Source organism: Cotesia glomerata, linkage group LG1 (genome assembly GCF_020080835.1).
Source record: "Cotesia glomerata isolate CgM1 linkage group LG1, MPM_Cglom_v2.3, whole genome shotgun sequence".
Lineage (NCBI taxonomy): Eukaryota > Metazoa > Arthropoda > Insecta > Hymenoptera > Braconidae > Cotesia > Cotesia glomerata.
In genome coordinates, this window is record NC_058158.1 from 33,661,968 (window position 1) to 33,677,991 (window position 16,024).

General features: G+C 32.3%; 1 protein-coding gene across 5 annotated transcripts; it reads left to right on the plus strand.

Moving 5' to 3' along the window:
- The first annotated feature begins 4 nt into the window (after positions 1–4).
- Positions 5–14,745, plus strand: LOC123264643 (phosphofurin acidic cluster sorting protein 2). 5 transcript variants are annotated; one of them, XM_044728056.1, is made up of 12 exons: positions 5–227; positions 8,190–8,781; positions 8,880–8,979; positions 9,062–9,217; positions 9,795–9,914; positions 10,795–10,821; positions 11,350–11,636; positions 11,726–11,931; positions 12,772–13,119; positions 13,241–13,635; positions 13,716–13,832; positions 13,959–14,745. In XM_044728056.1, exons 1-12 carry the CDS (start codon positions 124–126, stop codon positions 14,090–14,092), a joined length of 2,586 nt encoding a protein of 861 aa, XP_044583991.1. In that variant the 5' UTR covers positions 5–123; the 3' UTR covers positions 14,093–14,745. The 5 variants fall into 5 exon arrangements, with proteins under 5 accessions (XP_044583991.1, XP_044583983.1, XP_044584004.1 ...); XM_044728048.1 differs by having other exon boundaries at positions 6–227; positions 9,792–9,914; XM_044728069.1 differs by lacking the exon at positions 10,795–10,821 and having other exon boundaries at positions 6–227.
- The last annotated feature ends 1,279 nt before the right edge of the window (positions 14,746–16,024 follow it).

Consider the following 16,024-nt stretch of genomic DNA (forward strand, 5'->3'; position numbering starts at 1 on the left):
AGCTTGTACTGGCTGACCGGGTCTTAGCTGTTTTATTTCACAGATTACAGATCAGTTCGCCGTGGAGTGCGGCAGTGTGTAGGTGTGGTGTGTGTAATTGGTGGTAGGCCGCACGGCCAAATAATGGCGGAACGGACAAAAGTGACGGCTCCAGCGAGCCGGCCAGTGCCAATGAAGCTCTTTGCTACCTGGGAAGTTGATCGCACACCACCGAATTGCATACCCAGGTAATAACCCCCAAGCATTATTGTCATAATTGTAAAGATTCGCGTCGTCTTGTATCATCATCCGGTGTGAACGACATCGCGCTCAGTCAACTATCAGAGAGAAGCACGACAGACGCCAAAATATATATACGTTGCTAGTAGGAAATACATTATACGTGTGACCGATCATTTATTCTCCAGCAAATATTATTATTTTAATTTATCTTTCTTTTAGCCTCCGTGTCTGCGAGCTATTGATTCTGTGATGATTCCCTCTTACTCATAGATGCTCTGCTGTGTGGAGATAACTCCAAAATTATGAGTTAAATAAATCCGAGATAGCTCCAATAAATTGTATATAATGGAAAATGTATTTTATTGGAAGCAAAGGTAGAGTAGGCATGACGAGGCAGGATAATGCGTAGCTGTCTCAGGAGCACAAACGGATGCGAGCTGTCAATTCTCTCAGCTTGACAGATCTCCCTCATTTAATACGCAAATCGTATCTCTCTTACACGTGCTTATTCTCAATGACAATTGATCAATCATCGAGTCACGTTGGATTCATTGAGACCTAAATTCTATCAAGATTTAATTTATTATTCAATTAAATCAAACTAACGTCACTCACTAATATGTGAGATACTATCGATGGGTTAGTTTAACATGCCAACTTTCACACCTATTTTGAATTTATATTTGTTTGTTTGTTTGTTTATATTTCCCTTGTATTATAATAATTATATATTATCATCATCATCATCATCATCAACAGTATTATTATTTTGTTTCAGTTAAAATGATCTTGCTATTTTGTTGCTGTTTTATCGAGTTTAATGACCATTCAAAAATGCTCATAAACTTTCATCACGCGCATTCTCGGCTGCTGTTGACACGCCAGAATTTTGATCCCGATGGGAAAATTCATTAACATTTAATGTCCATCCCACATACACTCTCCGGTTCTGGATGATTCATTTAAATGATTGATTGTCATGTAATTATAATTATGTGTCACTGTCATTCAAATTCCAAGCTCATATACTTGGTTAAATTTTATAAATTAATATTAAGATTTATTCGATTTAATTAAACGAATTAAAAACTACGATTTATTAAAGAGCTGCGCCGTAAAAAAAAGCTAAAACAATTGGCCCCGTTGTTTTGGTGAGAGCGATGACGATGCGTAAAAAAAAGTTTCTTTTAACTCTTGATCAAAATCGGAAGCTCTTAATGAAGAGCATATTGAAATATACGCCAGTGCAGACAGATAAGGTTTCCATGTATACGATACATGTAATATAATTCGATCCTGTAGTACTTGACGTGTGTGTTATTATGTTGTGAGAGTGTTTTAAAACATGGCCGCATCACAATCTAATAAATCGATTAAAAATATTTTTTTTCTTTTTTATCACAGCTAAACATATAATATTCACGCTGCTTGTAAAATGACTCATATTCATATCATGGTATGCTTTTGCTTTAGCTATTGCTCTACTGCTGCTGATACATACTAAAACCTCGGCTCTTGTAAATAAATTTTAATGACACGCTAATTTATTTAAAGCGTTCTGTCAAGTAAAAAGTATTCCACGAAAATTATAAATATAAATGATTATTTTGTGTTTTACATGAATCGTTTCAAATCCTAAATAAATTTCTAAGAATAATACACAAATATGTTTGGCTCTTTCGTAAGCCAACAATGCCAAGCAATTAGAAAATATACGGGCAATATACTTTTTATCACGTGATTTGCTGTGGGTGAAGGTATCTTTTCAAGAAAAACAGCAATAAAGTATACCTGACTACCCAAAAATAGACGTAATAGCTAGAAAATTTATGTATTGCCGTATTTTATCATTCAAAAGTCTTATCTTTTTCTTATCTCAAGAATAAAAAAAAATCTTCTACTAATCTTAGAGGTAACGAGTACAGTACAATCACTGACGATATAAAGAAAAAAATATTTCAGCAATACTTATTTTCTTACATTGTTATTGTTATTAAATTTTATTTGTTGCGTTGAATAGAATTTGAAGTAAAATTATCGATTGAGAAACACCCCATGATTATAAAAATGTAACCGTGCTTATGATAATGATAGTTATATGAATAAATTTATCAAGCAAATCAATCAATTAATGACGTATAAAAGAAATCTTATAAAACGAAAAAGATAAAAGAAACAGATGGCTCTGAACAGAGGACTATTCTCCCCTAAAAATCTATCAAATTAACTGGCAATTGGATCTATACTAGTTTCATTCGAGTTGACATATCCCATGTGAAGTTTTTGATTTTCTCTTTTACTCTGAAATCTTATCTTAACTTATCAGGACATATAAACAATCTGATGGAGATATATCCCTTGTGTGTAATATTATTTTTATTTTAGACTCGTGCGTAAACAATCAAGGTTTCAAGGAAACCCTAAAATTTTAATGTGCATCGAAAATAGAAGGCCATTCTGTGTATTTTTGCAGAAAAAGAAAAATAAGGAAAAGACTTGAGAGAAGAAGCAGAAGAAAAAAAAAACAAGAAGAACTAAGCTGGCTGAATAAATAAGTAAGCAGAAAGAAAAATAAGCAGTGAAACAAATTAATTTATTTTTAAATCAATTATTAACTAAGTCGATTTATAATTGCACGCCTGAAGAGACAAACCATTTAGGATTTGGTGTACGCTTGTTGCATTTGTCTGACGTAATACTGGGAGCTGGTGCAATGCGGGATTTGAGGGCCAAAAGAATAAACGTGCTCTCATATTCAGTTTATAATATAAAATACACAGTTTTAATAATATTTACCTTTAATTGTATTATACTGTAACGACGATGATGAGGAACGAGAAAGAGGATCAAAGCGCGTTAGAGCAGCCAATCAAATACAAATGTCATGAACATTTGACCCTAATGTAGATTATCCAGGCTTTGTGGTATCTATTATGTATACATATAATATATACGTTAATTAATCAAAGGGATCATCGGTATGAACACAAGGTACTAGTTAAATCTATAACCAGCAAACCACGACCTTGAAAATATATTATTTTTTTGGACTTATGCTCGATTGACGCTGGACTACGTTCTCTCATATCAATCGATACTTCATTAACTCGTCTTGTTCTTCAGTGGTTCAATTAAAATTCATCGTTTTTATATTCTTTTTTTAGGTCTTCTTTGTTGGAAAAAAAAATTATTTCTGCTGCTGCTATTGCTAGTGCTGCTACTGGTCCCGCTGGAAAAATGGTAAAAAAGTGATGAAAAATCTAGTATAAAAGTGGAAGAGTTGAGAAAAAAGAGGACATCGGTGTAAAAGGTATAAAAAAAAATGCAAAATAAAATAAAAAGAACGACCTCGACAAAGAGCCGTGAGAGGGAATGAAAGACATTGCAAAGCGTGAATACAAAGAAGATTTCTCGAAACTGATCGACCTTCCTTCCAACAACAACTGTACAGTACAACTGTACGTACAATTCTTTTTACTCGTACTTTTCAACACTAATAAACCTACTAAATTGCATAAAAGTCAAGCCAACCACGGGCTAGTGTTTCTCATCTCTTCGTATACACACAATTAGTCTACTAATATAATAAGTTAAACAAATAATCGCGAAATGTAAGGTAAATAAAATAATGAAAACGAAATGGATAAAGTGGTTGGAACAACAGACGTATTTTTATCAAAAGCTCTATTATTACAAAAATCTCGGAAAAATGTTATTAAATTTTCGTAATTTAGTTTTTTTATTGCTCAACTCTTATTACTATTTATTTTTTAGTTCTGTCTCCAGCACGTTTTACTAGATGTTCTAAAGCTATATAGCTGCATGCTCTTGGAATGCTGAAGAGCAACCCAATGTCAGTTTCTTCGATCTCGACACAAGAAAAGATGGAGATGGAAATGGTAGAGGTGAAAGAAGTGGAGGCAAACTCATGCACTCAAGACTGAAGGAACTAATGTAGAGAAAGAAGAGTAAAAAATTCTAAGAGGAAAGAGAGTGAGGATAAAAAGCTCACGAGTGGTTGTATACGTATGCACATACATACCCGGAATCGAGGCCAACATTCAACCCCTGTGAATTTATTTACCAGTTCATATTTTTTAGTGAGAAAAATAAAGATAAGTTCTATTAGATGTTATTGGAATTTATGCATATGAAATAAATTATCAACACAGCTGTCATTACGTCAAGAGATTTAGCTCCAAGATAAATTTTTAAAAGTATACACATATTATTCTTTTTGCTTTATACTATTTACTTTAGCAACCACTTGACTTTTCATCACGTGGGTCTTTTATTATTTACTCCCATCGCAATTTTTCTTAACTTTTTTTAATTTTCTTCTTCAATTCAGTTAGTTCCAGACTGCGTATAATACCGTCGCACTGGTTGGGCGTATTTAGGGCTTATTGTACCTCGAATTTTCACCTAAAATCCTAATATAAATTGCTGCCCGTATATTGTATTCTTACGGCCATTAGCCTTAATGGCGTATACTTTTTATATTTTTTTACAAGGTTTACTTGTCTAGTTTATTATAATTTATTACCTCTAATGACCTATTATACATTCTTTAATATTCTAGCCTACTCATTTAATTAACGGTAAAACAATAACAGACTAAGAAGAGCGATATTTTCTCATATTATATTATTTCATAAAGAAGAGCCACGTGCTGGTCGTGTCGTGCCAAAAGACTAAACGTCGAGACACATTTTAGTTTCGCAAAATGTTTATCTGGCTAACTATTACTTCACGTGTGACTGTCTATCACGTTTTGTATGCCAAAAATTCTTCAAACACATCCATCAATTATCACACATATCACGTATCCTTGACACACTCCATTTCATTTAATACTTCCTCAATATATTATCATTATATATACATGTGCCCTCTATCTCACAACATTTACATATCATACATATATCATTCGCTACAATTTTACAATAATCATTATACACGGTCTTAATATTAATATCAAAATGAACATTGGCTGACCAAGAATAGCTGATAGATATTAAAATCGATTCTACTGCATATTATTACACTTAAATCAAACAATAAAAAATAATTTGAGCATTTCGAGGTAACGCGTTCAGTGAATAATTTACTTAAAATAAATAATAAAGCAGTATGTACGTCATTGCGACGAAACGAATGAGGGTTTCGAATAAAAGAAACATACACCTGTTCGTTCGAGCTAGTCCAACTACTCCTAACTCCTACATTTTATACGTTAGAAAGAGAGTAGTATTAAAGACTGTGTCTATATGTCTTTCTCTTATTCAGTCTCTCGGCTGGTAGTTGTGCTAGTATCAACACCACTGATTCTCATAATAGTAGAAGTAGTAGTAGTAGTAGTAGTAGTAGTAGTAGTAGTAGATAGAAAAAGTACTAGTAGTAGTAGTAATATGTAGTAGTGAATCGATATTCCATTTTCAGACACAAACCCAAACGTCATAAACGTCACAAGTCAACGGTAAATATGAAACCTCGCATCCTTCCATCTATAGTTGCATTTGTATCTGATGTTAATCAAACTAGTGGTTTTGTAGGGTATCTATACATACCAATCTATTATAGTTACTCTGTATCACTCACGTTTTCATTATTACGTATTACTTTGTGTGCTTATAACTTTACACACATGTGTATTACAACAATATCGATAGAGTTTGTGGGTGGTTGAAAGCAGTGGGCTTTTACCAGGAAATCATGACCACTTGATTCATCAAACGTCTCATTATCTTCACTTTACCTTTATCGCAATATATTTGTCGTATGAGTATAATAATCTTCAGGTGATCTATTATCTTTTAATTTAATTAAATACGAATATACGTCAGTACTATTTCTATTAAAAATTTTTTATTTTATTTTAGATTCTAGTTTCATGCAATTTTAGAGGATCAAGAATCAATTGTTGAGTAAATGAGAGCTGAGTATTCTGCGCAAATCAAATAAAAAAGTGGAGATTCACTTAACTACTGGATATATATTCATTCTCAGCTCGGATTCTCGTGTATTTCATTCACCGTCTACGAGTGATTTATACGGTTCTCATGTTAAGAAATCAAGTTGAGAGTATATACATATAAATGTACATTATATATAGAAGAGCCAAGTGTGGATGAAAGACTGCAAGTACACGTTAAAAAAAAAAATTATATGATTTGTATCAAGCTTAGTTGTGCTGTTATACTTGTAAAGTTTTACGCCCACACAGGATAAAATTCTCAGAGAAATAACCATCGGAAACGTCCGGTGACGAATGAAGTGAGATAGCACAAGATTATGTTCTAGAGATACGAGCAGGTAGCAGGTGCGTGCGAATATGCTAGCAAATGTGTAAACTCCAACGCAAACCACTGGATCGATTTGATGTCTCCGCGGCTAGAACCAACTAGCAACAGCAATAGTAACATTGTAAAATTGCACAAGTACAACTAGACATCCAACAAAACATCTTATATGCAGTATATTACGTTTCTGCGGGTTAAAAATAGCCTAGTACAGAGTTTACCGGCGATGATAGTGATAAACGTGTGAAAATGCTCATGAACAATTCACTGCAAACAAAAGCAACACTTGCCACAGTCATTGCTTAAAGATAAAGCTTATGAATTAAGTCTATCGTATATTTAAGTTCCTTATTGTTCTATTCACTGGACAATAAACTTGCCATTCAAGTTATTTCAACATTAAAACTCAGTGGATAAGCTGGCTGTAAAACAAATTCGATTAATTTCTATCCAACATAAAGTTTAAACGATAAAGTAGTTGGTGCTTTTAAAAAAAAAAGTAAAATGACGCTAGTGTAATTAATTGTACAAGCAATCTTCTATATAACTATCCACATAATGTACAATACACCTGTTATAAATCCAAGTGTATGGGGTTTTTTCATTGGCTATCACGACAACGGGAGCCTCATCGGCGTAGCCGACCCCCTGGAGCCACACGCACACCTTCATTGTCAATTACCTCTGTTTTACCCTTACATATACATATACGATCAATATAGCTAGCTGTTCATCTATATTCCGTGCATCACCATTGTAGCAACAACATGGCAAATTGTTTTATGACTATTCGTTTTGTTGATAATACCAACAATCGATTGTGTAACAATTTTGCCTGGTTTCCTTGGACAGAAATATACTGTACTGTACTTGTGCTCCCGTTATTCTGCTTTAAACTCTATTTGGGTATGCAAAAATTATTGCGAGAATGGGAATTTAAAATAAAAAATAAAGAAGGCGAGTCAAGACGTAGACCCTCTCGGGCTTGGGTTTAATCACGACTCGTTCATCGCGTGCCGACTAAGCTAAAGTTCACTCTTTTCGTCTCGCCTTTATTACTATGTATGTTTATATATGTGTATAAATGGATATAAGTATATGAACACCGACAAACCGTAGTCTATAGATATTGATGTCGTTTATCTGAGTGTAGTAGCTTTACCACCTGTAGTTACTAGCAGTGGTTATATTTAGAGACCACCCCCTCTGTAGAAATAAAAGTTGTCATGGATAAAAACTGCCAGTTGGAGACTCATATCCATTATATAAGTTCAATTCCCTCTTAATGTATTACTGATTAATTTTTCAGGGTAATGATCTTCCTTAAATCCATATTTTATAAAAAAAAAAAAAATGCATTTGCAATCGTTAATTAAAATTAATTAAAAATAGTTATTGTTTTAAATGAATCGATTGAAAATATTGAATAGTAAACTTTTAAATATTTTATTTTTTTTTAATTTAAACTTCCAATATTGGATCCGCTCTTTAGAATTTCAAAACTTTTACTTCTGAATTAAAATCAGCGACCTATATCTCCATGAGTATTAATTGACAATATTAAAATTTTATTGGCAAATATAAATTTAGTTTTCAATAAAAACTTTCAAATCTATTATAATGTTAATAATACTAGTTATTTTTTTTTTTCTGTTTTTATTTTAGATTGTGCACATTGACCCTTACTCGGCTTGTGATTCTCCGGCCTTTGGGCGCAGATCTGGCTTCCATCAGCATCGCAGTTAAGATGCAAAGCTCCAAAAGGACATTACGTTCCAACGAAATGGTTATTCCATCGGGCGGAATTCTCGACACTGAACTGGAACTGCAGTTTGCCCTTCAATACCCGCACTTTCTCAAACGCGAAGGCAATAAATTGCTGATACTCCTGCAGAGAAGAAAGAGATACAAGAACCGTACAATGCTAGGGTACAAAACATTAGCAGAGGGTGTAATAAATATGGCTCAAGTCCTGCAGAAGCAAATGGATCTTGAGTTAGAGCTAGTGTCAGATAAAGCGGAAAAATATGGCGGGCATTCAGTGGTATTGGCTAAAGTAAATGTTATTGCATTGAGCTCACAGCCGGTTGATCAGGACAAAAGACTGCTCAACGATCCAAACGAGCGACTTGGTCCAGAATACAGCGACGAGGAAGAAGAATTCAGCTCTGAAGGCGAAGCTGAGGGCAGTGACAGTGAGCCTACTTTAGAAGTCCACAGGCGGAAAAATAGAAATAAAATTCCTCCGAATGCTCGAGTATGTTCATTCAAGTTTATTATTGGCGTTACTATTTTATTAAATTTTTAAACTTTTATTTATACTTCAATAATATAATATTATTCATGGTTTTATAGCAAAGAAACTTGAAGCAAAAGTTTATTGCTCTACTCAAGCGGTTCCGAGTTTCAGAAGAGCTGGAACACGACCAGGAAGAGATTGGACAAAAGTTATCGGGTAAGTGGAACACAACGGCGTGTTCAAGAACAATACTTGTTGAGTAAAATGGTTAAATTAATTTTATAAGTGTTGATTCCAGGCGGTGACATGGAAATTGAAGAACTCTTTGATGAGTTAGAGGACTTGTCGGATAGCGGGCCTGAGTTGGATACGATGTCTGTTAGCAGTACTCCAAAGCCATCACTGAGGCCGTTCTTCAGCTCTAGTCGTTCACTTTTAGCACCACCTCACCCCGGTGAGTTATTTTCCTTTCTCCGATAACACATATTACTTTCCATTCGTATATCGTATCTGTAGAATTTGAGGCACGTTGAGCGCCGAGCTTTCGAATCTTGTTATATTTTATTATTTATTTTGTATCCTCATTTTTATTTACACATACGTGAGCCTCACAATCTTATCATGAAAGATAAACCGAAGCATGGTTTTGTTATTCTTTATCATTTTCTTAAAGCAAATCTATAAGAAAAATATTTAAAAAGCTTTGTGACAATACATTTTATTCAGTATTTGGTTTTTTGTCAATAATGTAAATCGTATCATCTTTCCCTTCGCATATAATAATAATAATGTTCATTCATGAATTTAACAGTATAAAAAAGGTTTTATTTTATAAGCTTTGAAAGGCCAAAGGAAAAAAATAGATTAAATTATCGTTCAATTCAATCGAATACTGCAAGTATAAATTATTATATATTTTAATAAATAAAAATAAATATCCCTGAATCGATATAACTATGAAAATTCATTAAACTAAATGAAAGTCTTGGTGGGCTGGCTTTGCACTGTTGCATGGTACAATTCAATAGTAGTTACCAAAGAGGAGAGTGCCACTAATACCACAACAGCAACAACAGCGGCAGCAAATGTATGCCAGTCATCATCAGGCTCAACTGTCAAAGAGAAAACACGTGTGGGACATACAACCCCAGGTACGTAAATATATAAAGCATCACGTCCTTTATTATTCATTTGCTTTTCTCATTTCTTCTACGTTCTTTCACACACCCTTATTCACCATCATCGAGTAGTTTAATTGATTATTTAATCTTAATTAAAACACCATCTAGCATTGAAAGCATGAACGGTTTTAAAACCGAGCATGCAATCGCGTTTTTAATTTATATAATTTTTATTTTTTTTTCTTTTTTTTTTTTTTTTTTTAGTTATTCTGTAGCTGGCAATCATTTTTAGTTGTTGATTATTTATGTCAATAACTTAGCGCATATTTTATAATTTAAAACAAAGTAAGACTGAGTTTATTTAAAAGAAAATGAATTTTATAGATTGGAGGCGCAACTCCAGCGCTTGAAGTTCTTTTGCATTTGACGTCGTGTCCTCATAAATAATACACTAGGCAAAGATTTGATTTAATTCGTAACTAAAACAAAGTTTATAATGTATATTTGTATTTTTTTTTTATATTATTTAATACTTTATATTTTTTAATTTTCATTTTTATCTTTTTCATTTTCTTTTTAATTCACACTTAATTATGTACTTTATGTATTACTAAGCAGTAGTTTGAATAAATTACTATTTATTAGCTGAAAACAATTAAAATTGTATTTTATTTTTATTAAACACATTTGAGTAATTAACAATAAACTGCATGTACATTTCCTTATTTAACTATGTATGAAAGTGTATAATTTTTTTTATTATTTGTAATTTATTCATTAAATCTCCCTTATTTAAATTGGAATTTTAAATATTGTATGTACGTGTGCGCGTACATATATATGTATTTAAATATTTGTTTTATTATTTATTTTAAAATTACTATTTCATATTATCCAACTTGAACTGAAGTCTCTATTTTTCTACTCACATATATACGTACGTATTCTCTTCATTCTATAAAATCTTTTATGTCTCTGTTAAATCTGTATGCCCACGTTTATAGTAATCCACTGCGTAAGTAATTCCTCGCTGCTTCACTTTGAATATCAATCAAATGTTTTTTATTGTTATTAAAGTAAAAACAAAAAGAAAAATTATATTTATAAATCAAATAACTATTTCAATCAAAGTTAAATAAAACTGACCAAGGCAGTAAAAAACATGAAAAATAATATATAATAATAAAAAAAAAAATTAACATTATAAAATTTATATCCTAAGTGATAATTTATCTTGGCACGTAAAACTATAAATCATATTTTTTTTCTCAACAGTGTCTTCTTACTACTCACAAAGTAACTTATTATGTACCTTACTTATTTCACAATGTCGATTTATTTTCCGTCAATCTGATATAATACTACATAACGGCTAGCTAGAATGTATATCTACAGTCCGATAGTATGCCAACACCACCGAGTATTATTATTACGTAGAAAAAAGAGTAACGTCAATAAATTGCAGAAAGAGGCGGCGACAGACAAAGCGACGATAGCTCAAGAAGAGCTGACAGCGATTCGCATCCTGAAAATTGGACCGATCATGAAGCTAATGACGCACCAAGTACTGTAGCCGGATCGCCTCCTAAATCCGAGCACCCGCAGTATCACCAGCACTCGAACAAAAATGAAAACTCTGACCGCCGAAGCAGGCTCTTTGCCAGAGACCGAGGTACGCCTGGAAGCAATAAATCTAAAAAGCAAAGCCTAAGCGTTGATCTTAAGCCGTCAGTAGAGCTGAATAATTCCGAGGTTCGTTCATTTTTCATTTCAATTTTTTTTCACTTTATTTCGTATATAATCTACAAAAAATGACTAATCCCCTTTCATTCAATCTCTAGCCGAGAAAAGCCCTTGTTGAGCAATTGAGCCGCGTACTGCCCGATGACTCATTACCGGAAGCAGTATCTTTAGTTTCTCTAGCAGATCCTGGCGGTGCTGTTCTAGCAGCCCGGCTTCAAGAACGCAATCTACGAGTTCTTACAACTGCCTCGCCAGCGGATATCCGCGCAACCTTCACCTGTCTAATCGCGAGGATACAAAAATTGTAAGAATTGTTTTTTTACCTGGTGTTAATTGCGTTATTATTTTTAAATACATCCGCGAGTTGCATTGTGATTATTTGACATAGTAATTATTTTTATCACAACTTAGTTACTCATAGTTAGATAATTGAACGATGAATAATTTTAGTAATCATTTACAAGTGGGATCGACCATTTTAATTTTCATTTTTTTGAACGAAATTTTTATTTGATTTTATTGATACATTTTTTTTTGGAAAATAAATAAAAAAATGAAAAATGAAAAAAAAAAAGTTAATTATCATAATTTTAACAAATTTTCAAAAAATTTATAAATCTTTTAGAAAATTATGATATTCAACTTTTTTTAAATTGTTCGTTTTTTACATAAGGTAAAAGACCCAGTTATTGACACTTGCAATTTTATTCTAATTAAAAAAATAAAATGTCAAAAAAACAATTATCTTGAAATTTATAATTCAAAAATTATATTTATAAATTTATTAGAGTTGATTTGTTTTTTTTTTAATTAAAATAAAATTGCAAGTGTCAATAACTAGGCCAGTGTCAACAACTGGGTATTTTACCTTACTTTAAAAAAAAAAAAAAAAAAAAATCAAAAAAAGATAAAATAGAAATTTTATCTAAAAACATGAGAGCCAAAATTTTTTCCAACTTTTGAAGACAAAAAAGCTATCGAAATCTTTATTTTTTTCTTTTACATTTTTTATCATAAATGTGCCGTAAAAACAAGCAGAATAAAAAAAAATTTGAAAATGTTAATTTTTCACCTAGTTATGGCCAAAAATAGGTTTGACCACTTGTAAATAATTACCATAATTTTTTTTTTTAACTATTTTCAGTTGTAATAGTTCAGCAAAACCACCTGCGCCAATAAAAGTAGTGATAGCTGGTGGAGATAGTTTCGTAAACGCCGTTTTAAGGCATTACGTAGATTTGTTGAGCTTCAGACCTCCAGACTGGCAAAGTTATCTGCGTTTTTTGATAGTACCATTGGGTTCCAACTCGCTAGCCAAGTACCTTGGGTCTATCGACAGCAAGTACTCGATGCTGTTTGGGGAAGAATGGCGAGAGTTGCTGGAGCGTGAAGCCAGCGGAGCGAGTGAAGGCGCAGCTCGTGTGTCTGAATACTTAGCAGCAACTGGGCCTACTCTTTTACTACCAATCGCCGAGGCCATGGTCACGTACAGGTACGATATTTATCCGCAGTCTCGTATGACGCGCTAGTCTTTCCGAGTTGGATAAAATAAATATATATTTATTTAAATAACTAAATGTCCTTATTGAATATTCATACGTTGTTGTCAACAGGGAGACAGACGACAGCAGTCAAATATTCATTCCATTTGTAAACGACGTGCGCGTCGGGTGTCCTGACAGCAGCACTTCCGCTTCAGTTGACCTTGAAGAAGGTGCAGCAGTGTCCTCGGGGTCGCCGCCATCCTTGCCGCCGCCCAGTCTGGCGATACCACCGCCCGGTAAATTAACTCCTCCGAGCAGTCCAAATGTCAGTCAGCCACGTGACGGCTGGGAGCCAGTTGAACTTCAACTTGACTACTGGAGCAAGCCAACATTGGGTGATAAAGGCAAGAGCACACTGCGTCAAGCTTTCAGGGCGTTACATGTCCAGAGATTACCAACAATGGGAGAGAATCCTGGACCGTATCTTTCTATGAATTACACGACTAAAGAGAAGAAACAGAAAAGTAATTTAGATAATTATGTTTTATTTAATTCTTATCCTGTTTAAAGTATCCTATTTTGCGTAACACGAGTATTTTTGCAGTAATGAGACTGGGTAAGAAAAAAGAGAAAGAGAAAGAGAACGAGCCCAAGAGCCAGGCAGTGGATGGCGTGACTCGACTCATTTGCTCCGCTAAAACTCACAACATTCCATGGAGAGGTGAGCTTATACTCCCAATTGATTGTTCACGATTAAACAAATGATATAATGATCGAAATATTGATTTTTATATTGCATATATTTATCTGCTCACATTATCATTTTTTATTATTACTTCATTTTCAGTTACTATTGACGGAACAGAGTGGTACGGCGTTAAATTCTTCCAACTCTCGGCGCAATGGCAAACGCATATTAAGACGTTCCCGGTAGCAATGCTTATATACAACCCGCTCCAACAAACCGCAAGTCTCACCTGAATTTCAAAGTCTCCCTATTAAATGCTTGAATTATTCCTTAATTTATTTAGGATTGAAATTCGTTAGAATCGATTTAGCTGTTCGTCACGCTGATTAATTTAAGCCCTTGGGGATCAGCCCGTGGTACTTTTAATGATGAGTTTGTGACGTTTTTTTTTCTTCTTTCCAATATCGAGTTTTATTAACACGTAATGTGGACTTTGAAGCTCTTAACTATTACTCGATAACGAGTTTTCCTAAGACTTCTTTTATGTTTATAACTCTATTTTGTTTTCGTTTTCTTTGTTGTTTTTTTTTTCCATCGTTATGAATTATAAGTTAGCTAAAAGCTGTTTTTATAATACAATTATTGATTTTATTCAAATGTTTTCTTCCCAATATACTTTTAAAGTATTATTTTTTGATTAAAAAAGTTTTGTTTTTTATCTTAAGTATATATTTATATTATAAATTCACAATTTTCGCGATAGAAATTAGAATTTAAAAAAATATCATTCCTTCATAAAATTGAGTATCTAAAAAAGTAAATAATTTTACAATAGGTACGTCTAATTTTTAAAGCGAATAATATTTAATAAAATAAAATTATTTGCTATAAATTCTTTCGAGCAACGTAGTGGGTTGCAATGACTGCCTAATGCCAAATTAATGAACAAAAATTAATAACCATCAACATAACATACACCTAGCCCATCTTTTATATACTACCAATCGACTGTTGAAAAATTTTTATAAAAGACAGCAAATTTTTATTTTAACCCGGCTTGCAACAGCCTCAACTTTTTCTTTCATTGTTACTAGTCTTCATTTTATTATACACCAAGAAAAGTTTTAATTAATTCTTTGCTTAAGATTCAGTTGGGCTTAATAATTTTAAAGTATAAAAGTCATAGAACAAAATTTAATTAAAATATAAAATAGTTAAATATATAAATAAAAAAAAAATATATATATATATAAATACATATATTACTAAAATAATTGTGGAATTGATGTGAATAGATACAGAAAGGGCCATGATGTACTTGAGTGACTGCCTCATCGTTAAACAGAGCTTGCTGGGATAACTTTCAGCAACAAAACCTGCCATTTGACTTGTATGAATAAATACTCCATCGCCCTAATAATAACATATTCATATATCTATATATTACTTATAATATATAAGTATAAAAATATGTATTAGATAAATGTGACGACGATCGTTGCTGAAATTATCGCACAAAAATTTTCAATTTGTACATTAAATAATTTTTTTTTTTTTATATTAAATGTATATTATAGTATATCATCATTTTATATTATATTTTAAAAAAGGATCCTCATTTTATGGATTTTGCAGTATCAATAATTTATGGTTAAAAAATATTTTGATGAAAAAAAAAAAATTTTGATAAATTAATAGCTAAATTTATTTTTTTATAATAAAATGTTGAATATCAAGTATAAATTATTTTAATGAGGATTAACTTCATTTAATTAAAAAAAAAATTGCAATAATTCATTCATTTACATTTATTGATATTGATGATAAACAAAACAAAATTAATTGCTAGTTATATTATATACATATATCTAATCGCGTGCTCGACCCACTGTTAATGGTTAAGCGAACCATTGACCGAACGGATATTTCACCAGTTACAATAATAATTGTAATTTTAAATTACTCATTATTCTAGTCATAAATCAATAACCATGATTTTTTTTTACAGATTCAATAACATTATTTAAATGTTAAACTAGAATGTTTTTTTTTTTTCTCTTTAATTTACATTAAAGTTGGCAGAGTCTTGATGAGGTCGTTAGCACGTGAAGTCAAAAGACAAAGAATAATTAGAAGGAAAATAATAAAATGATTTCTGTTTATAATAAAGCGAGTTTTATAGGGCTATAGAGGCAGGCCCAAGCTCAAAAGCCTACAATAATTAA